This window comes from Hermetia illucens, chromosome 2, assembly GCF_905115235.1.
Source record: "Hermetia illucens chromosome 2, iHerIll2.2.curated.20191125, whole genome shotgun sequence".
NCBI classification, from domain to species: domain Eukaryota; kingdom Metazoa; phylum Arthropoda; class Insecta; order Diptera; family Stratiomyidae; genus Hermetia; species Hermetia illucens.
The window spans coordinates 121,933,529-121,957,238 of record NC_051850.1 but is presented as its reverse complement, the minus strand read 5'-3'; the positions used below and the strand labels follow the sequence as shown (position 1 = coordinate 121,957,238).

Below are 23,710 nucleotides of genomic sequence, written 5' to 3'. Positions count from 1 at the left end.
CGGCACTCAACGCTATCCTAAATCTATTCCCATTAATTTGGAGGTGTAACGGATTGATTCCATTGGCGCGTGGGGAGGCGGCCAATCATACAGTCATGCGTCCACCTGGAAATTTCTTAGCAAATATCAGGCGGCTCTGATCCCTGCTGATCATATAGTTTCCGACGCAATTACCAAAAGAGAAGTCGATAAATAACCACAAGACTTTGAGGATTACCGACGTTTCTGTCATGGAAAACGGATTGGACGTAGGGATGTTCGCGGGTAATCCGATTATGGAACTAACTGGCCCGACTTCTCGGCAAATTACAACTATATTCCAGACGGAGTTATATGCCATTTCATTGGCAACTGAAGAATGTTTGCGATAAAAATGGGGGCTGACTGCCGAAATGGGGTCGCACCATCAGAACCTATTTCGGCGGTCAGGCAGCGATGTTGACGCTAACCAACAACGTAATATCAAGTCAGTTAGTGTGGACTTCCCACAGAAACTTAGTCAACTGAGCGAAAAATTTCTGATGTTGGTGCCAGGGCACTCGAACATCCCTAGTAATAAGGACACTGACAGACTGGCTCACCAAAAGTCTGAATCCACAATGGTGGGGCCAGAGCTAGCTTTTGATATCCGACTGTAGGGTTCACAATTAAAGTGCAGCTATTTCATTCAATAAATTTAAATCATTTATTACTTATGAAAGGAAAGCACCATTATAAACGGCAATGACTTAGGGCAACTCAATTTTAAAACATTTATCAATTATTAGAAATCAATTATTAAACAATGTCATTTTTGTTATTTTTATTCAAAACGGGAACCACTTATCTCAACTATTCTTCACCCAACACTAATCACTTGCTTTTTTTCTCATACTCGATTGCTACACCAAGCCTCGTAACTTTCACCTCGCTACCTGCAGGTAGGCGAGCCACTTAGGCGAGCCACTTAGGCGGGTGACTTTCACTCCATGGTGAATGGCCCGGACGCTAATTAGCTTGTGCCTCCACCCAACTATCCATTGTCAAGGCTAATCTGAAGAGCGAAATTACAAGGATTCACGCAGGCAAGTCTTTGTTAAGGAGCCGGGGTCGCTAGAGCGGCATTGCTGTTGTCCATTAAGAATTCGGACATGAAAACTGTAGTAGGGCTTTTAACAAGACACTAATCTACAACATGGAAAAAATTGTAGTAGTGGTCTCGGCTATATGCAGCCAACGCGAGGAGGGAGAGGAGGTGATCTTACTCTTCATTTGCAGCTGCCCGGCCTCACCAGATCTTTGACAAAGATACCTCGATAAGGTTTTCTTCTACGAAAAGTCTGCGCATTCTCTGCCTCTTGAGTATGTTCTCAGATTCGCAAAAGCCTTGCGAACACCGCAAGCGTAAGGTATTGGATAGACTACCTTCGAGGATAGTATAATGGGCCTAACAAAAGGCCTGACTGCGTGGAGTTACGGCTTCCCCCAATAAACTAAACTGTTGATAATTCTTCCTTCTTCTGAAACCAGTTCCGCAATTAAATTCACATTCTAAAATCATACGAGATCAAATACAAATCCTTCTTACTTTTCCTTTTATTTAAAAAATTCTTTATTTTTTACATATAACAAAAATTACACTAAATTCTTATATAATTTTAATTGTTATGCTTAGCATTGAAAATTTCTTTTATTATCGTCCTTTTCTCTCCTGCAAATGGAGATCTCATTTTGTTGTCTTACGTTTTAGATTAGTAGAAGAATCGAACCCGACATGAAAGACAATCTTAAAATTGTTGTACTTCAAAAAATGAGGATACAAACATTACTTTATCAAATCTACAAATATTTATATATGCACATGGAAACATGTTTAATAATATTCACATCTTCCGTTGAAGATTTGTTTCGAACTGACGGGATTGTTAACCAATAGCGGTAAAGACGCGAAAAAGAGAGACACCCGCCTCCAATGAAATAAAGCAAAATAATAGAAGAATTCGGGTCGGAAAAAGAGCGAAAATTAAAGGAAAATTCCGAAGGATACGGAATAGCTTGGCTGCCGTATTCCGAAAGGGAAACGTTCTTTATTCCCTCTGCGAGACTACACTTCATTCGAAAACTTTCTAAGCATTTCCAAATGAAATTACATTAAATACGAACATATAAATAAGAAAAACAATTCAACATATTTAGAGCGTAAATCCTTGAGCATATAGTAAGCAATTCAGTTGTTGGAAATTTTAGAAGAAGAACAATCACATTTAATCCGTTTACCTAGATGAAAACTTTCAGGGTCGACTTTTATGATGGATGAATGGATTTTCGAGCGGGAGCCCCGAAATAAACAATTTTAACGATATGAATCCAATCCTCTGCTACCTAACAATTGTCATTGTGGCCGTTTGCTATGGGGGGAATTCAATTCTTTTAAGTAGCTTTATGTCTAGTAGAATTTCTTCGCTTGCGCTTCATTCCGGCTCCTGTGAGGAATGAGTAGCAGTTTTTTGTCAGAAACAACCTTTAATGGGCTGAAAGACATTGTACTTACTTATATATATTGTAGGCTAGGAAAAGTCCCAGTTGCACAACTGTAACGACTAAGAACATTGTCACGCTCACACAACTTTGTGATGGACAGCTTTGTGGAAGTGAATTTGGCATTCTGCAATTATAAAGACAAAAATCCGATTAGAAGCCTAGTCCAGGTCCACTATGTGTTCAACTCTTACCTTTGGCCCACTAGTGAAACCCCCTGTTTCACTTGATTCAATCCATCACGCATTTCTGAAATGAACCCTTGCATATCGTACCCAACCGCTTGAACTTGTGCGCTGGGAGCTCTCGCTTGATTATTTAAGATATTGTCCGACTTGGCGTGGACATCGCCGATCAAGGCTCGTGCTTCGCGGATAGTATTGAGCATGACGTTTTGATTGTTCAGGATCAAATCGAGTTCTGCTCGAGAAATGCCGCCACCTACACCGCCTTGAATTTGGGGAACTTGCTGTCCAGGTTGCGGCGGCACGCCCGGTTGCTGCTGTCCTTGAGTTGCTATCAACGACATTGTTCGTTCTTGCCTACCAATCACCTCGTCTATTTTGCGAGACATATCACGCAAGACTTCCGACATTGTGCTTTGTGCTTGCCAGATTTGTCGTAATTCACGTTGATTATCGGACTCAAACCAATCTTCTGGATCGTCATCTTTACGCTGGAATATGGTATAACACAGTGAGTCAAACGAAAATGAAAATCACTCTAGATCAATTCTACCTCATCAGGATGTTCTTTCCTGTACTCCTCTCGCTGTTGATCCAACTTCCTCTGGTAATCCTGGTATTCCTTGCTCAACTTCTCAGAATCTTCTTCAGCTAATTTTTTCACATCTGGCAACTGACCAGGTGGGTGTAGTGAAGTCGTGAGGAAGTGGAAGACGTCATGATCATCAGCCAAACCACCAGTGGCTGCTGACAATCCAAAGTAACCATTTTTGGGTAGAATAACGCCATCAGCGCGAAGACACATTTCGTAATCATCATTATTGTTTGTCATGCCGTTGTGGAACAGCACAGTGAGAACGTTTTGATAATATTCAATACGCGCTCTAGTCGGGAATGGCTTATTCCTGAAGTCCCGCAAACAGCCAGCTAATAGCTGGGTAGTGCCATCGTTTTGATGATCGAAATTTTTGGTACCGTCGTTTAGCACAGCCATGATGTAAGGATTGTTGTGCTTGTTGTCGTTATCGAAGGAATCGAAGAACAGACCCAAACCGGTCCACCGGTCTGACGAGCCAAATACAGGACCATTGTAGTCGCCCTTTTCTGTTGTGTACCAGAAGGCCAGACCATCGGCACCAATTCTACCACGACCAGTTATCCTAAATACAATTTCTACTTCCCACCAATCGAAGTTGGTTTTGGATTTAGTCCAGATAGCACCTTTCTGTGAGCGCAGTGATGGAGCGACACGGACACTTTCCGAACTGGCGATTGCATCTGAAAGGGAAAAATGTAAAATTAATACAACTGAAAGTGTTTTTTTCGGAATATGATTATGTGGTGTATCAATATATGTATATCTGATTACCGTTCACCCTTTGGTAGGCATAGCGCGCCAGCCATACCCACGCGCCGTCGTATATGGCTCGGTGAAATGCGCTTCAATGTTTCCAGGACTTCCCGAGACGCCCACACTCCTGCTCTACTGTTCTGTGCAAAGTGCTCTTGGCGACCCATTTGTTGGGAATCTCCACTGCATGGCGTAGCCAGCAATGGAATTGTCGCCCCTCCTTAATATATGACCTACCATTGCCACTTCCACTTTCTGATTACATCGCTAACGGGCAGCTGGCTTATGTGCCGATCAAGTTCTTTGTACGAAATAGTATCAGGCCAGTGTATCCGATGATATGTCGCAGACAAATGAAGGGTTGGAGCTCTTGAGAAACAGTAGAAGTCACAACACAGAAAGAACATTAGCACAGAGCACTCTCAACTTGATATTGTTAATGAGATAACTGCATTTCTAGATTTTAAACAAGGCAACGGGATCTAGCGATGTTAATACGTAAAGCGATATTCAGTTCGGTACCACCGATGAAGCTTCAGCCTAAAAACCTTGACTTGATTGGTGTTTAGCTTCAGTCCGATTCGATTTGCCTCTCTTTCCAAATCCTGAGCCATTTGGTCAAGATTCGTGACTCGGTGAGTGAGCAAACCGATGTGATCAGCGTAATTGAGGTATTTGAACAAAGATGCCAGGGTCTATGGAAGTCCTTCACGCCCTTCGGACAAGGCAGCATGAAGAACGCCACTGACAACAAGAAGAAATAATATCGGTGCTGTCATGGTTGCATATTCGACCTCAAATTCATCTGAAATTATATTTCGATACAGCATGTGACATTTTGCGTTACCATATCTCTTATTTTTCCTGGAATGTCGTCTTCGATGTTTAGACCAATCTTGGCAAGTGAGTTGCTGACAGTGCGAACTACATATCTATACCATCGGACACGATTGGTGCAACCCCATATCGATTGCGGATGGGATCATGACGTGTTATACCGCTGGGCCAACGCAATATCTTTGTCTTTTCCATTGCGACGCGCAAATCTTTATCTTTGATAGTCGACTAATAGTCATTCTGAGTAGGTAGTAGAGGGCAACAGGGTGGACGACACAGCAGTAAATATTGGATTTGACACATTTGTTGATGCGTCGATCACAAAGAACGTCGATTATGGGCCGACACTTCATCCAAGTTGTGCTGATGCGTGAAGCAATTTCATAGCGCAGTTCACTATTGGCTGATAGCAGTGAGATATTTAGATCACTCATTCTCGGCAGGTGATAATGGCTTTTTCATTGCAGTCGATTGTTAAAACTTCTGTTTTATTGAGATACAGTTTCAAAACGTACGTTATAAAGCAGAGATCAACTCTGTTATGAGAAGCTAAGAAAATATCATCTGCATAGACTAGTGTGGAGAGCGTTGGACTTTGGATCTCTTGTGTGACCATAACAAAAACAAAGTGGACTGGGAAGAGGACGCTTTTTTGATGCTGCTACACTTCGAACTTTATTCTTAGGATCGCGATAGTGTAATTTTACCCAGCCCACGAGTTAATTTGTCATTAGGTGCTGTGCAAAGCATAACTGATGGTATGAGACAGCAAACGAATCGGACGGTGCTCTGAACATTTTGATGGACTGCTTTTCTTTTTCCAGTGTGAAAAATGGCGTGAATCTGCTCTTCATTTCATGGCTTCCAAAATATAGAAGGTAACCCCGAAATGTAAGTTCGCGATGGGCTGTTCGTGAATATTGAAGGGATTTTAATTGTGTACGCTCCCGCTTTGCGATGCTGCCAACGTATGGTGTCGCTGATCCTTTAGTTGAATTAATCTATGCTATGCGAACGCAGACTGCTGTGGATTGCAGTAAGTGTTGATCGTTACCCAACGCAGGACAATAAAACGTTACCCTCAAAGAGATTAGCTATTGTCACTTCTGTAGAGTATACTGATCAACCCGCGTATATGCGGATAAAGTGGGTATGCTGGCTTTTGATCAAAACCTCGGAAACCTCGGTGTGTAAAAATGTTCAATACGCTGTTGATTTGATTAGCAATTAGTGCCTCGCATACAGGCTTACAGGCTTACAAAAAGGAGGAAATTACTTGTCTTCCAACGATGAAAGCATTAACTCTTTAACTATCCGAAAAAGTAAAATATCTGGAAGTTATTGTAGATAAGGATCTTCTTTGTGACAAATATGTAGAGGGAAAGATAAAATGATCTCCCACAATTTATGGCGTTCGCGGACGACATAAAAACCCAGGCTTCAAGTGCTATTAAGGTGAGATTAAAGCGATTCCACTATTAATTAGCCTCTCTGCCAAGAACTGTAGTCTGTATATTACCGGCGTCATACGATATTCTGCATAACTCTAGATGCACTATCCAATTGAAAACCTTGAATTTATTTATGTAGAGCAATTAATGGACTAATTTACAAGGAGGGAAAGAGTGGGTGTAGGGGAATGATGCACTGGAGGGAGATATTGGGAAAACTGAAGTAATGCATTCTGAGTATATGCGATCCTAAAAGCGACAACCCGATGGATTGACAAACGATTTAAGGACAAACTCATCGCGATCTGCAGCAGCAGCCAAACAGCCTTGAAGATGTCGAGTAATCCCTTAATCACCTCAAAAATTATCTAGGAAAATCAAAATATTTTGAGCTCTATATTCAAGTAGATTCAATACCGGCAGGGTTCTCCCATTCCGGGACCAGAACCAGCAATTGGAGTATCAGTAGCAATGCAAATGCCGCTATCAAAAATTAAGAACAGGATTTCTTCGCTGTTGGCCTTTTGCTTGTATGTTAACATATTGGAGACCAGCTTTGAGCATCATTGTATGTTGAGATCATTGTCATGACGTGCGCAATGGCTGCTTGACGGCGACGCGTCTATAAAATTACTCTCACACTTATCCGATAGTCAAAGTTTAACAAGTCACGCACACGAGCCACATTCTCATTGATGGCCATCTAAAGCATGAATTGTCTACCATTTCTTCCCAGCCCTTCTTATATATGTATGTGGTTGCTATTAACCTCTAAATGAGACACAGTGCGTTAACCATATCTATGCGCCATGGCTTTCGTTTCACTGAAATGTAATTTAGGATTTCTCTTGGTTTACCGAATCAAATGATTGGTGTCAAAATAGCAGACTTCTGCGCAAAACTTGATAGCGTACCGTGTGTGTGTGTGTCTGGATATTCTTTTCTCAGCCGTTATTGACACGCCGTCTATAAGAAGCTTTCCCTTCTTCCCCTCCGAATTCTTAGCAAGACTCTATTCACAGAGAGAGGTTTTTCAATTTGTGTAGATGCCAAGATAAGCAGGGGGACCCCATAGGTCAACCTTTTCGGTTGCGAAAAATGTATATCCCAAAGAACCCTAACCAATGCTTAATAAATTATTTAAATTATCCAACTGCATATTTCAGATTTCGCGCATACGCAGAAATAATATTAGCCCATCATCATTATCATTAACAGCACAACAGCCGGTCTTCGGTCTAGGTCTGCCATAATAAGGAACTCCAGATACCCCACCAATTCGGTAGCCCTAAAAGCTGTCTGGCGTCCTGGCCTACGCCATCGCTCCAACAGAGGCCTCATCTTCTTTTTCTACCATAGATATTACCCTTATAGACTCTTCGGGCTGGATCATACTCATCCATATGGATTAAGTGACCCGCCAACCGTAACATCTTGAACCGATTTTATCCACAACCTGACGGTCATGGTATTGCTCATAGATTTCGTCGTTACGTAGGCTACGCAATCGTCCATTTCGGAGGATACTTCTCTCGAACGGGGCCAAGAGTTTGCAATATTTCTTGTTAAGAACCCAAGTCGAGGAATACATAAGGACTGGCAAGATCATTGTCTTCTACAGTAAGAACAGTGACCCTAAGGTAAGACGTTTCGAGCGGAACAATTTTTGTAAGCTGAAATACATAGGCTCTGTTGGCTGCCAACAACCGTGTGCGGATTTCATCGTCGTAGCTGTTATCGGTTGTGATTTTCCACTCTAGATAATAGAAATTATCAACGGTTTCAAAGTTGTATTCTTCCATGTTTTTTCTTTCGTTTTTGCAAGATGCCTGCTCGAAATTGATGAAGATTATTTGTACATCTTTGGTTGTTCTTCCCATGATGTCTTTGGCGCACGGTTGTTGGCTGCCAACAGAAGCTATTTCAGTTTACAAAAATTGTCCCGCTCAAAACGTCTCAGCATAAGGTGAAAGTTCTTATTCCTCTGAAATTTGGATGAGAAGAACGTTTGACCCTACAAGAGGATGAATGATTCTTTAGCCTATATAACGACGAAATCTATGATCAATTCGTTGACAGTCTGGTTATGGACAAAATCCGGCTCAATGGGTTGCGGTAGGCGGGTCCCTTAATCCATATGAGTGAGGATGATCCAACCAGCCTATGGGGCCAATATCTATGGTAGAAAAAGAAGACGTGGCAAACCCTGCCTCAGATGCAACGATACTGGCTATGCAACCTTCCATTGTCTATCACTTTATTCTTACTAGAAACAAGCTTATGGCCAAAAGAAGAAACAAGCACGGTACCAATGAGCCAGACCCTTTGCCGAGCAGGATAAAATCTGAATGAAATCCCTTTCCGCATCTAAATGCAAACATAATGTCGTTTTGGCGATTCACCTAGACGAATTTATTGAAAATAAAATTATTAATTTCGTCATTCATTAAATTTATCAAAGATTTGACGGGTTCGATATTAGTTAGTTATTAATGATCATCTCAATTTATTATGCATGAGAATTACAAATCTGGTTTGTCTATTTTATAATCGAGGACGTTGGCGTCAGTGTTCAGATGAGATTATTATTAGACAAAAGAATTTTTCGCAGATTTGAACATGCAGACTATTTATTAGTATCACTTCAATATAATTTATGCAGCCGTCGCTAAAGAAGTTAAGATTTTTAAATCTATTTGCCATAGTTGAATTTTCCTGAGAAAACATTTTTTTTCTATAATTTTTCGCAGATAGAGCGATTTGTCTCTTTGTTTTCTTCACCCTTATAAACACTTTTTTAATTGCGTCCTTTGTCATCCCCACTCTGATAAAGTGAAACATTTCTCATGTCGTTTTGGCCCTAAATTAACGTCATAACTATGAATATTTCAATCTAAACAACTCAAAAATACATATCACAGTATCTTATTTTAAAACTCTAATTATTTTTATCTTATCTGAAAATCAGTTAAGACGTACCACAGCATATTGAAACACTTATTATTCAATCGGATGTTATACAATAGCTTGCAAAATCCTGATCGAAATGCTTCTTTATCTGTTTTTTTGCGTTGAATATAATTGATTTTACATTTCCATGAATATCAAACTATGGACATGGTTTCCCTCTGTCTCTTGTAACCGAATATGATCAACGGTCATTCTCCGTTCGATAGAAAAGGTGGGTAGCAAGCTAACCACCAATGGACTTTTCAAGTAACTGACGCGAGAAAGATTGAATCACAGCACATGGGCGCAATGAGCACTGCAGCACGTCTGAGGTCAGTTATCCGGTCAAGACAGCAGTCACTTCACCTAGGGTCGTACCCTGGTTTGACAAGAACCTAATCAAAATGAAAAAAGAGGTCCGAAACTCTTCAACCGGACGAAATAAATTAGAGGCTGGTTGGGGTTTAAAAACGTACTGACTATACTATATATAGCGACGCGACCAAAGAAACAAAGAAAAGCAATAGCTGCAGAAAATTCTGAGGAAGAATAAAGCACAGAAACATTGAAGCCTCTATAAAATGGCCCATTAACTGAGAATGAGTAGGACAGGATACATCTACTTCTCAAAACTCATTTCCCGAAGTCCAATTGCATGACGGAAGACCATAGCATTTTGCCTGATACCACAATAATAGACAAAGGGATGGAAAAGGAAAATTGAGGACTAGCAAAAGCGGAAGCTAGACTAAGGTTGACAGCGGGAAACTTTAAACCTCAGCACTGCTCCAGAAAGGCCTGGAAAGTATCCTAGGTTTTCTTCTAATGGATATATGGACGCGGGCAAAAATGGTCTTCATTTACAAATAGGAAAAGGATCCTGTTCATTTTTCCAACCAGTTAGCCTGACATCCATTGTAGTAGAAGCAGTGGAGCATACCTTAAACAACTCCATTAGCGCTAATGTTGTACCGCGTAGTGCCTTACAACTATGCCAACATGTTTATGATGATGATGATGATGATGATCAATTAAACTGTGAATTATACTCTAATATGTAGTAACGTTACAAGGGCTCTGATGATTTGCAGGTCCACCAGAGGGGAGAAATGGGGGTGTACCCCGAAACTGTTACACTAAATATATATTTTAAAAGTAAGGCCAATGGTTACCTATGGGGCGATAATCTGGGTAGCCAGAACAAAGCTCGACAAAACACTAACGGAGTTTCACAAACTTTAAAGACTGGTATGTGTGTGTGCATATCATTGGAGCAATTAAGATATGCCCAACGATATACATAAAGGTCCTCCGGGAATTGACTTCTCTTCATCTTTATATAGTTGGTACACTGACGGATTCTCACAGTAGGGTTATTGATCGAAGGAGCCCCACAGCGAGGTAGGTCATCTCTAACGGTCGCTCACGATACGTGAAGTGACGTCCCCGAGGTGCCCGAATAAGTAGTTCTGACCCTCTAACTGGCAGAATATCTGTGTCCTAGGTAGTAGTCTTGAAAAAGGCTCGCTACAGGTCCAGACACACTGGGAGTCCTTGCAACGAAAGTGGTAGTTGTGGCGTGTATGTGCCAACCGCTTCAAGACCCTGGTCAGGTAGTGGGTGTTGAAACGGTATAAATAGGCCGCGTTGCTCCGAGCGAATTTGTCCGTGAATTTCGGGATCAGCTTAGCGAAAGCCAAGCCTAAAAGAACTGGAGTAGGGGCTTTGTCTCCAAGGATACATTCGTTCTTGACTATTGCGGCCCGCTGCCTTGCACGCAATCGGGCTGGTTAGATTTCCATGCAGAACAAAAGCAATAAAATTCACAAAATCGATGAAATAGTGTCGCTCACCCTAGCGCCTAGCGAAAAAGACAGCAAATGCTGAAACATTTGACGAGACACCGGGACACCCAAATAAAGAAAACACCTGCAAAATGATGCGGCTGCTGGCACGGGGACGGCAACTCCAGTGCCTTGTAGTGATCCTGTGCCGGAAAAAATCAGTGAGTAGGTGAATTCGGACGCAAAAGAGTGGGAGCGCAGTCGACTGTCCTTGCTAGAGTCGAAGGGAAAAGATTTATCAGGAGATGTGTGGTAGTGATTCCCCAAAAAAATGTCAGCAAAGTTTTGAAAATGGGCTGATAGAACTAGAAGCACTCATAGACATACAAAAGACTTTATCCAAATAGTCTACCAAGCTCAAAAAAGGACAAAGACGGAGAAAATACAACAACAGGCCACCCCGTCAGAAAACAGTTTGTTTAAAGTCAAGGTGGATAATAATAATAATATCGTTGGCGCAACAATCCAATTGGATCAAGACTGTAACGGTACAATACAGGATAGCATGTAGGAGGCAATGTGGTCAACATTGCACTCGCCCGAGTCCAAAGCGGGGAAAGGACTAGACCGTCGACTCTGCTCATTAAACTGACGGAATGCAGAACATTTGCGGAGTTCCACTTCAAGATGAAGCCCGAAGGTAGTGGAGCAGAAGTGTGCTCCCTGCGGAAAACGAAGGGTGGCGGAGACCTCGTTGAATTAGTTCCGACGGCAAGAAACAAGAGTACGTTTTACGCAGCTGTGCTTTTGCTTTTGACTGCCTTACAGAAAAGAAATTGGGGAGGCCGTAAAGAATGACTATCCAAAGATAAACGATGCCTGGATAGGAATCACTTCTACGGATTCTCAAGGCCAAACACTTGCAATGGTGGAAGCTGCCGAGCAATACGCGAGGACACTCCTTAACAGTGGGAATATCAAAATTATATGAGTAGTATGTAGGATACGAATGCGGTGTCCAGTCTTCAGAGTGGAGCTGGAAAGGACTAGGATGCGGTTAGCATGATCCACATCCTACAAATTAACATGTACCGGAGCACAACTGCTCACGAGTTGCTGGCGCAATTCGATGCGGAGGTTAACTATGATCTAGGGCTAATTAGCCAGCAATACCGGAATTAGGACCCAAGATTTCGGTTTATCGGGTACCACTTTCACCCAGACTCCACAGAGAAATGGATCCTGGAAAAGGTACCATTCTGGAAGACTTCTCGGCAAGTGAACACTAATATCGTGGGAGTAGTCTCCGTTGCCCTCCGCGCTAAGAAATGTAAAGCCATTTACAGGGGGAAGACTTCGGGGAGATGGTCCCCGGCACACTCTCTTGTCAAAATGAATCAAGAAGCAGATGGACTGTGCGGCTTATCGGCAATTTAAATCCGTGGCTGACTCAAAGTATGGAGAGATTAATTATTTTCTTACCCAACTTCTAAATGAGCATGAAGGTTTTCAGTTTTATCTGCACAAGATTGGGAAGGCACGTTATCCCGACACAGTTGAGCTCTCTCCAGACAATGTTGCCAGAAAAATACTGAGGAGCGCTAGCAGATGGAGGGACTGGGTGGAAAGGGGTCCCTTGAACGAACAACTGCACTGTTCCTCTCTACTCCTGCTGGTGCAAGGAATTTTCTGACTTGAAAGTTCTCTAAGCCGGAAGAGCTAGCCTGAAGTAAAGTGTTGAATGGTTCCAGGCTAGTTCTCTGATGACGGCGAGATGTTTAGTGAGCAGTTCGACGAAGTAACGGCCTGGACTACGGAAATATATCTCACAGATAGGTATGCCTACTTTAATCTCCAAAGAAACTATAGGACTAACTAAATTAACATGGAAATCCCTAATAAATTGAATACGATTAGCTCGAACAAAAAAATCTGAATTCCAGGCCATATTGGATGAGAATGTGCTGGCCAAGAAGAGAGGTCAGGAAGGGAACCTTATCAAGTAGAAAGGATTATCGTAGCAATACTCACGGGTTCGAACTAAACTGATCACTGAAGAGATAGGGATATCTATAGACCTTGTCTGCAGATTCTGTGGCGAGGGTGATGAAATTACCATTCATATTTTGGAACAATGCCTTGCACCTGTGCAAAGTAGGTTGGTGCACCTGGGAGAGTAACTAATAGCTGATGCAAGATTGAAACATCTAGAAATAAGAAGCATCCTAACATTCCTGTCAGCTATAGGAATGATGAGCATATTAAAATTAATAGGTCCGCTATAACCACCGAAGAGGCACAACAGTTCTTTTAGGAGGCAATGCAACTTCCCTTCAAACCATTATTATTAATATTAATGTCTTCTGAGTATATTTCAGTCCCGTTTGGGACATCAATCGCATTAATCCATTTAAGTGGCACTACACTTCATGAGTACCGAAATACGAATAAAAATTAAAATTCTTTTACATTACGTGAATTGTATCTGACACCGTGTCGCCATATACCTCACTGTTTAATTAATAATAATCGGCAGTATCGCGATATCAGCAGTCAAAGTGTTAAAAAGGAAGCATCCATTAATCCGCAGAGTATACTGGCAATACGAAGCCATTAAGGGCGATGAGAAAGATAACTAAATCGAATTTTCTTGAAATAACATACTTTTTCTTATATTTATGTTCCCGAACTTAGAATTAAACTCTGAGGAAGGGAATATATTGAACGAAGAGCGACTAGATTCGGACAATCGGTTATCATATGCGTGGATAATAGGTAGACATTGAGTCGATTTTCGTAATATTTTGTTCTGAATGAAATCTAAACAACAATTGTTTGCAGCATCAAATGCCAGGCTATAGAACTCATCTCTAAGAAAATCTTTAATTAAGTAAAAGATAAATGTTAAAGCATGGCAGCTTTCTTGAAAAAACAAGATAAGATAACGAGTTCCTTCTTAATTTGCAAAAGATTTGAGACACTTTTCTTTCAATAGTCATTTTAAAACTGATGTTGGGAGCACACATTTATACGCCATCAATAAAGGCTATGTGCATACTTTGTTTGCTCCTTAAATCGGAGGCATTTGTTGAAACTGCTGTGCGGTCCATAATCGCATTGAATACTTTAGGCTTACAATAAGATTCAGACTCAATCTTAGCAATGCCAATATCAGGAAAATATACCTAAAAATAAACCTGATAAAACCTCAAGATTACCATTTACTTGGTGTTGTATAAATAAGTAATTATGAAATCAGTGTAAACTCAATAAAATAATCAACAATATAATATTGCTAGGAATATGGTATTGAACCAATGACGAACATTGGGGGGATTATTATGGGAGAGATTACGAACATGCTACATTTGTTAATTAGTAGACGAGAGAAACATAATCAACGAATTCAAGGAGAAGATTAACATGGAAAAAATATTAGCAGCCTACCTAATATTCCAGTCACCTGCTTTCAGATTTTAATCATCTGGCCTACAGGTAGTCTGATTTATTTTCTTTATTCAAAATAATGTAACATACTACTATAAGTCGTTGACTAAAATTGATGGAACGAATAAAGCTTCAGTGTGACAATAGTTGCTAATTCCATATAACAGCAGACGGGGAACCCCATTTCAAAATAGATTTAATTCGATTACAAGCTCAAGGTCATGCATTGTACGACCGTCCTCCGACATAACTTGTTAGAACACCTCATACAGTTACACCTACAGACAGAAAATTTGGTGGAAGAATGGAATAGATATTGTGAAAGACATGGTTTTCAATGCGGTTTATGAGTAGCTTGCGTACCACCAAACTGGGATGTACAATTTTTTCTCCCAACATAGCCGAGTCAGGTATCAAATGAAAGGTCTTTGTTAATACTTTACGAAATAGGCAACCTGGCATTGGTTGTCAAATAAGTGAATGAAGGTCAAAAATTACATTACAACTAGGAGTATACAATTTTCCCCAATATAAACTATGTACAATATATGACATGATACTAGAAAGTTCAGTGTAAATCTTATTTTATTACCAATATGGATAATTCAAAGTATTATGAAGATTTCATACGAAAAGGATCTCACAGAATACGAAAATTAGAAATACGCCTATGTTTACTCAGCTGGAACATGCAATTAATGTGTAGTTAGTTGCATGTTATGTATACAATTCTCTCGAGATCTTTTTTTTTCAAACGGTCAGCTCAATTCGTGGGTTGTGCAAGCTTGTTTTTCCTTATGGCGAAACGGTCAAGGTATAGAACGCTATCTTTAGCGGAGAAGGCAGCTGCGATTCGCGCGGTAGAAGGAGGGAGAACTAAGTTTGAGGAAACTAAAGAGTTTGGAGTTGCTGCCAGTGCATTGTCTCCTTTTCTTAAAAATGAGGAATCATTTTTGCGTAATGTGAATAGTGGAGATAAAGATAAATCGGAATACTAGAAGCTCGGCGCTTAAGGTAAAAGGTTTTGTGTTCATCTTATGTGAGCAACTCTATGCACGTTTTACGTTCACGCATAGCTAAGAATTGAAAATATTCCTTCACATTTTGCGGAACTTCATGATACGCATATATATACAATATATATCAACGGTAAATGTAAACGTTCACCCTAAATAAACAAACATTCCATCTAATTGATCTAATGCATTTTGGCGCATTTCTACCCTACTCTATGCGAGAAAGCATATGTTAAATAGGTACATACATGTCCAGCTTATTGAACGCTACCCGCGAACTTCATTAGCACATACATATACATACACATGCCTGCCACCCGTAATTAATACTGACTTTCAAATAATTAAAAACGAAAATGACCACATGGACTAAATTGTATTAAATTGTATACTTCTAAAATGAACTTAAGGGGGATTTTCGGATAAATTATTTTAGAACTTTTGGTAATCTACTATTAATAACTTTATTTGTGAAGATGTATTTTGAGGCCTAGATTTTATACAGGCAAATCATTGTGGCTGTTTTCAGATTTTTCGGTTGGATAGGTTCTGAGACCGTTTTGGGGCACACTTTGAGTCCTCACTCTTCTATATTTCACTCAATATCAAAAATAAGAAGGTTTTCGAAAAGTACTATTTTATGAAGAGCAACCCTACTCCCTCCTCCTTCAATCCGAAAAAAAATTGGCGCCACCTGCTATATGAAAAGGTCGATACGTTCTCACCATATTTCTTGACAACCGGTTTAGCCGTTTTCGATGAAATCGGGTGTGACAGACAGACAGACAGACAGACATTAAATCGACTTTACACAAAACCTTAAAAAAAGTTAGAGCTCCTACAAATCCAGACGTCGATGAATGTGTCCTAAAATGGATTAACCAGTCGTGTGGTGCTTCGAAATTGGGTAAAAAGGATTTCAAACCTAATACTTGAACGATTTAAGAGCGGAAACAATATTACATTTAAAAGTGTTTGTGGGGCGAGTGTTGATCAACAAAAAGTATTCAGTTGAAAAATGAAATTGTCGGAATTGATAAAGAACATGAATCCCACACATTTTTAATGTGAATGAGACTGGGTTATTCTACAAATGTACATCGGACAAAACTTGGCATTTATAATAGATAAATTAATAATATGAAAACTAAACCAGTGAAATGTGAATCAAATAAAAAATCGATGATGACCGGAAAATTTTCACGAAAAGGCGTTTGAAGTTAAACTGCAAATTCAGAAAGGAGGAACTCACAATTCTATACCTGAACTGGAAAATGTAAAAGTCCGTTGTCCAACCAATGGATCAATGGATCATTACAAACTTTAGCACTACTAGCGACGTCTTCTGATTGAAGACATTCTCACGGGCGCTTATATTGACAAGAACAACAAAGTTACAATTGACATCCTTCATGGCATATGGTTACTCGAAAAAAAATGCAAACTTTTTCAAAACAAGCGAAGATTTACATCTAATTGAATTGCGTAACTCAGTAAAAGACTGTGTAGATTTGGTTCACAATGCAATTGTAACCTACGAGGACTTCCTAATCGTTGACGATAATATAGAGATCTTACAGATGAGGATATTTTGGAATACGTGAAAAGCCAGAAGGCCGATAATAACAATCGATATTCAGATGAGGAAACTATGAAAACAAACCACTTCTATCCAGTTCAGAGTCTACAGAATACATACAAGGGTTGAAGCGTTTTATCAAAGCTTATGACAACGCAAACTATACGATGTTTTCTGCTTTAAACCAAATCGAAGCTTTTTTTAATGAAAGGGCGATGAGCGCCAAAATATCTTCAGACTTTAAAAAAGTATAATTGCAATAAATTATTACGCCATTAGTTACATTATCTTCTATAATTTCTAAATATATTGAATTCCTATATACTGGCATATTGCCTTTAAGTACCTACTCCCGACTTCGGTAATTTGAATTTAGGTTAATTCGAAATTTTTCATGAGTCCTTCCGATTTCGAATTAACCAGGTTCGACTGTATATTATCAATATTACATTGAAATAGAAGAGTCATGCCAGAAGTATTATTACATACAAAAAAAAACATTTTTTTTTCACTGAAATCCCCAAATCTCTATACCGACTTGTTATATCATTAAACCTGTAAAAAAGAAAGTATGAAAAGTTTATGCAAAACCAAAATATATGTCCTTGTGTCAAAAGTTTTGTTGAAATCGATTGAATATTTTGGGTTTGAGTGAAGTAAGATAGCGAAAATGTAGAGAATACTACTTCGCCCCATGTGAAACTGTAGTCTGACAGGCCTGTCAAAAGCAAGGCTTGACTTAAGATGGGATAATATACTCACGGCATATGCAGCACAGACCCTATCTCCTACCTTGTAAACGGTTCGAGCGCAGGTGTCGACTACATATATATACCGCATCACGATCAGCGGAAGCTGTCTTCTGCGTTCTATCAAAAGGAGCGCAAAACGTCACAATCATCAAGCAAATACTATTAATATAGAACGTGGATTCAAGCCGACATTCAAGGTAATTTCTGCTCGAGAGGTAAACATTCTTTTATTGATCATAAACCAGTAATTCTACCTTTCGCTACCGCTTTCGACTTTATAAATCCAAGGTAAAATTCACCATTGGATGGGATCATTGCAACCACTTTAAGGCATACAGCATAAATTTAATAGAATTCATTTTATGGAGAATATAGGTTCCAGGACAAAACGTGGATTGCTTCCCACCATGCGATATGCATAAAGCCTGGGAAATGCTCTACTGCCAAACCCTATCTACACTTTCACATGGTGATCGCTGAGAGTTCTTTCTTAATGAAAAACTGCAGACGGAGGAGAATGAAGGCGAGCCTACCGCACCTAAAAACAGAAAAAATTGTACCAACTGGTCCAACTTTCCTAAACGGAAACCCGTAAGTTACAAAGCGAGGAGAGGAGCCTCTGATTAGAAAATTTTTAGAACGACGAACGCGGCAACGAAAATTGAATAATGATTTGCGCATTTTCTCATGCGCTCCCTGTGCCAATATAAGGCTGATGTAACACCGTCGCAAGAGATGCGCTGGACAGGGACGGGTTTGATGAGGAAGAGCCACTAACCAACTCTGGCGTCCCACAGGGATCTATTCTGGGTCCTTTGTTATTTTTATTTTTTTATTAACGACTTTCCTCCCCTCCTTACTTGTCCCTGTTTGCTCTATGCAGACGACCTTAAGCTGTTTTCCGCAATATCGTCGTCTATGGACTGTGTTTCCCTTCAATCTAATCTAGACACTCCCCCCGCCTCCGCTTTCTGAACCTTCCCTTCCTACAACAGCGTAGATCCTATTTGGATCTATGCACATTTTTTAAACTTTTCTCGGGTCTGATGCCGTCCTGCGTCTTATAACGCACGTAGGGCAGACATTTTCATCGTGCCCTTCGCAAAGCTCGAAGTCTATTTCCAATCCCCGATTACTAAGCTTTGCCGAAATTACAACGCAGAACAGCTTGGTCCTTTTAACTTCTCTACTTTAAGTAGTTTTAAACGCAGAGTAAAATTTTTGCTTTCTCCTCCTCCTGAGGACAATAATTAATTGGAGTTCAGTTTGTTGTCCGTTAAATTAAATAAATAAATAAATTATACCGATCATCCAGTAAACCGATAGTATGTTTCCCAGTCAGCCCAAAAAATGAAACCGGCAATTATCAGCTTTGAAAACATAAGCGAAAGGCTATGCACTCTGCCTCATTGATGTTCAAGGATATCTTCCACCAGGCAGTAGAGCGGACCCTCGAAGTCTGTTCCAAGTATGATATCAAAATAATACTTGGAGATGTTAACAGTCAAGTAGAGATGGAGCCCTTTAGTTGCCTACGATCTTGAATGCTGCGTCAACATCCTTTCATCATACTGTGTGGCTGTATGTTAACCCGCAACCCTCATTTGAAGCTTTGGTTACCGGTCCTCAATTTCGCGCGGCCGATCAAAATAGTGGCAAGGCAGAGAAATAAAAAATCCAAATTGGCACCTCCTGCATCCACCATGACTCATTTCACTTTAGTGAAACGACAAGAGCGTGACATTTACAAGCTATCGCTGATGATTCCGGTGTTTCAGCTCCCGCCGCGAAGCTTGCAGTCTTTCTTCACTCTTCTATGCCAAATAACTTTAGGGCGACCAACTCGCCATCCTGGAATAGTGGATTCCACCGCAGGGTACAATTCGCATAAAACGATCTACAGATGCTATTAATGCTTCGAGCGACAACAATAACATTTCCTACATATACGAACGAGGGCACACACGACACAATCAAACGAGGACATCGAACCCTCGATGTCCTGCCCATTAATGCACTATGCCCCGTCAGAATGAGAACATTGGCTTCATTTGTGTTTATGTCTAGTATTCTTCAATTCCAGAGGCATTTGGTTAAGATCCATGACTTGATGACAGAACAAGCAAATGTCATCATTATAGTCAAAGAGTTTAAGGAAGGATGCTATGATAAACAAAAAAGAAACCTTGTCGGCTTTCGCTTTCGACTTCGAATTCCTCAGAAATTTTCACTCGATGCAGCGCGCAAGATTTCCCTTCGCTCTGACGATAGTAATTAGTTTGTCTGGAATAACAGCACTCCAGAGACACTCCCTTTCGATGCTGTTACAAGCTTTCTCGATTTCAATGAAGAGAAGATGGAATGAAGGTCTGCGCTGACAGACGACTACTTTTTGATGTACTCAGCAGAAGGCGATCTTAAGTGGAAACCAGCCTCCTTCTCTGTCTGCCAAGCTATTATATTTGCGGCGGTTGGATTGAGAACTGTGGTAGAATATTCCTTCTATCGCTTAACTGCGCTTCGTCGTAGATGCGGAGGCGACCATTAACGTTCCTGGTGGGTCCATAAAAAACTGTACCATAAGTAATTTTTTTCACGTTGCTGCGAAATAATTATTATTTACAGCAGGTTATACCTCTCTGACCAGCGCAATAACAAATTCCCTTTTGTCACGTTGCATGTCCATGAGGTGGTGGATGCTTCCTAAAGTCATAAACCTTTCATCACTGCCATTACGGTACCTAAGACCTTCCCCCGTCACATGTTCGAACTAAACATTGTCAAAGCCACCTTGGCATTCAGATCACCCATCACTATCGCAATGTCAATTTAGGAAAATACTTCTTCTCTGAATCCAAAGTGTCCGTTGGTATGTAACATTGTAATATTGAAATGTTTCTCATTCTAGACCGGAATCTCATAGTCAAAAGCAAAAGGTCATGACCGAAAAATCAAACCACCTCCATTTCCGAAGCATAAAGAAGATTCAGGTTGCCAGCCTACGGACCCCTTTCTTTTTTGGTCGCCTTTTAGAGCAGAGAGAGAACCCGCAGCTCGCAGGGGAGTTGCTATCTAGCGCGGCACTTCCCGGCTTAACAGTGAATACTATTAGTACCTGTGAAATTTACCTCACCTACTTCCTGCGTTCTGCGGACAAAGCTCCGGAGTAAATATCATACAAATTTAGTCGCGCAACAGATCGTTGCTTGCCTCTTTATGAAATACTGGGACGCAATATTCCAGATAGCTTCAAACCAGAAGTACTTGCTTGTTACTCGCCACTCTTCCAATCAAAATAAAGGTATGTTGATATACGATCCCTATGGACTAAAGGCTGGAAGAACACTCAGAAAGTATTCCACTATATAACCGAATACCACTTCCCCGAAAAGATGCCGATGTTTGATAGTGACAACTTTTACCCAATTGAAAAAAAATTAAGTATTTCTGTATAACCAGACAATTAAACAAATAGGAATATGTAATTACCCCAAATTTAACATTTGTTATTAACCAATTGATTGGAAATGTGCTGTTAAGCCAACCGTCATGCCTACGTTAGCTCGAATTGCTTCAGGTTCTGATTGTGGCATGTGCAAGTGCAAGTACAGCGCAACATGTGCTACTACGTACGGTGATAATTCGCACCGCCAATTTGCCACAATAAATAAAGCACAAAGCTGCCACCTTGGCCTGAAAAAAGAGAATATCGCAAGCTAGTAGCGAACTATGACCGAAATTAACTCTCTGGAATACCAGGGTTCATTGCCAGCTGCAAATACACATTTTTTTCGGCCGCATCTTCCCAGTTAGAGAGATCCCAGCCCAGCTAGCCGTACCCTCAAGGATCATTGAAAATTCCAAAGTTTGAATCTCTTTTTGCCAATAAGAATTACAAATGTTGGCATCAAGAAATCTGCTTGGGAAGGGTATTTGGTAGGCAAATCACTGTGCCGTAAATTGGGAAGAGTCGTGTTTACTATTCAGCAATTTGAGAAAGTCTGGCGTATTGAAAGATAGGATTGGCGTTCAGTGAGGTTGAAGATATCGGAAACAATGAAAACTACTATTCGCAACATGTTTTGAGTAACGTCAATGTGCACATATGCCATGATATCCCTAGGGTTGATTCCACAGAGATCCGGACCGTCAATAACATCTATTTCGTTCTGCTTGCAAGTCAATTGTTTGTTCGCCAGGGCTTTGATGAAGAGCTGAATCTCACCCGACCTGCCTGACTACATCAGCATATTTCTGGCCGCAAAACACAACCAAAACTTGCATAATTTTTTACTTTTCAAAAAACGTACGCGTGTCAAAATATTGTACACATACTATCCTGGACACAATCCAGCTGCTTCCATCTCGCTCACACTAATTTGCCTAAAGGCGGATTAGAGGAGTTAAACAAGTTCCAACAAATCGACTCTGACGTGTACTTACTTCCACCGTATTCCCAAAACGGCACTGTTCCATCTTTTTGCGCTAAGTACGGCGGCTTAAAAGAATATTTATACTCGAAACGCCTATGCACACCCGTGTTGATATTGCCCCGAGCATTATTATGTGAACAAATGAGGAAAACTAGTAAAATCACGGCACTGGACACACGAAACCTCGGACCGGTCAAAGCCATTTTCGCTTGTAAAGTGGCCAACCAACAAGAAGCAAATGACAAGTGTCAAAGGCATGACATGCCAGGGTTGAGTTGGAAATGGGATTTTTGATATTTGGAAATCTCTCGCGCAAAAGGGAAATTCAGTAATTTGCATTTAGGCGGGATCTTCTCCATAAGTTTGAATTTGTATATTCAACTACATATTTTGGTTGGGTATATTAATTTCTTCTGGCCATTAATGTGCTCCAGTGAAGAATGATGAAAGTGGTAAAATGTCTGGAACAGACAATTAACTAGGGCAGACAATTGCCTGACATAGCAACAGAGATTTGCTTGTCTAATGTCTGAGACAGACTCAATCATTTGTCTGAAATAGAAACACTCTTTGTCTCCAAAAGGGACAGACATTTGGCTGACTTATGTTCTCAGCAGCTAGCCGGTACTCTGTTCCAATATAAGGCTGATGTAACAACTTTGCAAGAGATACTCTGGATAGGTTTTCTGGAGAAGAGCCACTACACCATATATTATAGTGGCCATCTAGTAAACCATGTACACGGAGTAGGTTTCCTAGTCAGCCAGATAATGCAACTTGTTGCTATCGCCTTTGAAAATATAAGCATAGCCTTTATGCAATCTGCGTCTGCGAGGTAAATTTAGAAATATCAGCCTCATTGACGTTCACGCCCCTATAGAGAAGACTGCAGAATCGGTGTAAGATACCTTCTACGAGGCAGTTCAACGGACCCTGGAAGCTTGTCCCAGATATGATATAAAAATCATACTTGGAGATTTTAACAGTCAAGTAGGGACGAAGCCCCTATTCAGGCGGTACGTTGGCTCCCATAGCTTACATAAGGATACCAATAATGACGGACTGCGGATTATAAAGTTAGCATTATCGCACGAAATGGTTGTTGAAAGTACTTGAAAGAACACGGACACGCTTATCACGAACTTCGTCGAGCGATTTTACAGACGGCAGAAGGAACCCTGGGAGAACCAACATATCTGTGAACTGGAACAGTACAAGGAGCAACCGCACGAGGCGCGAAAGTTTTACCAACAAGTCAGCAAGATAAAGAAATAAATCTGATTTCCGACTGAATAGGCGATGAAGCAATGAGTTGAGTATTTTGATGGACTGCTCAACAAAGAAAATATCGGCGAGATGGATGTCGCGCCAACTGAAGATGACGGACAAATGCTGCCATCATCAAACAT

The 23,710-nt window shown here is 40.6% G+C and overlaps 1 protein-coding gene across 1 annotated transcript; it reads right to left on the bottom strand.

Annotated features, from left to right (window-relative positions):
* Positions 1-1,559: 1,559 nt before the first annotated feature.
* On the bottom strand, positions 1,560-22,541 carry LOC119648061 (protein ERGIC-53). Its single transcript, XM_038049528.1, has 5 exons — positions 22,312-22,541; positions 3,256-3,980; positions 2,712-3,193; positions 2,531-2,644; positions 1,560-2,462 (listed from the first exon to the last, which is right to left on the bottom strand). The coding sequence occupies exons 1-5, from the start codon at positions 22,502-22,504 to the stop codon at positions 2,426-2,428; spliced, it is 1,551 nt and encodes a 516-aa protein (XP_037905456.1). The 5' UTR covers positions 22,505-22,541; the 3' UTR covers positions 1,560-2,425.
* Positions 22,542-23,710: the final 1,169 nt, after the last annotated feature.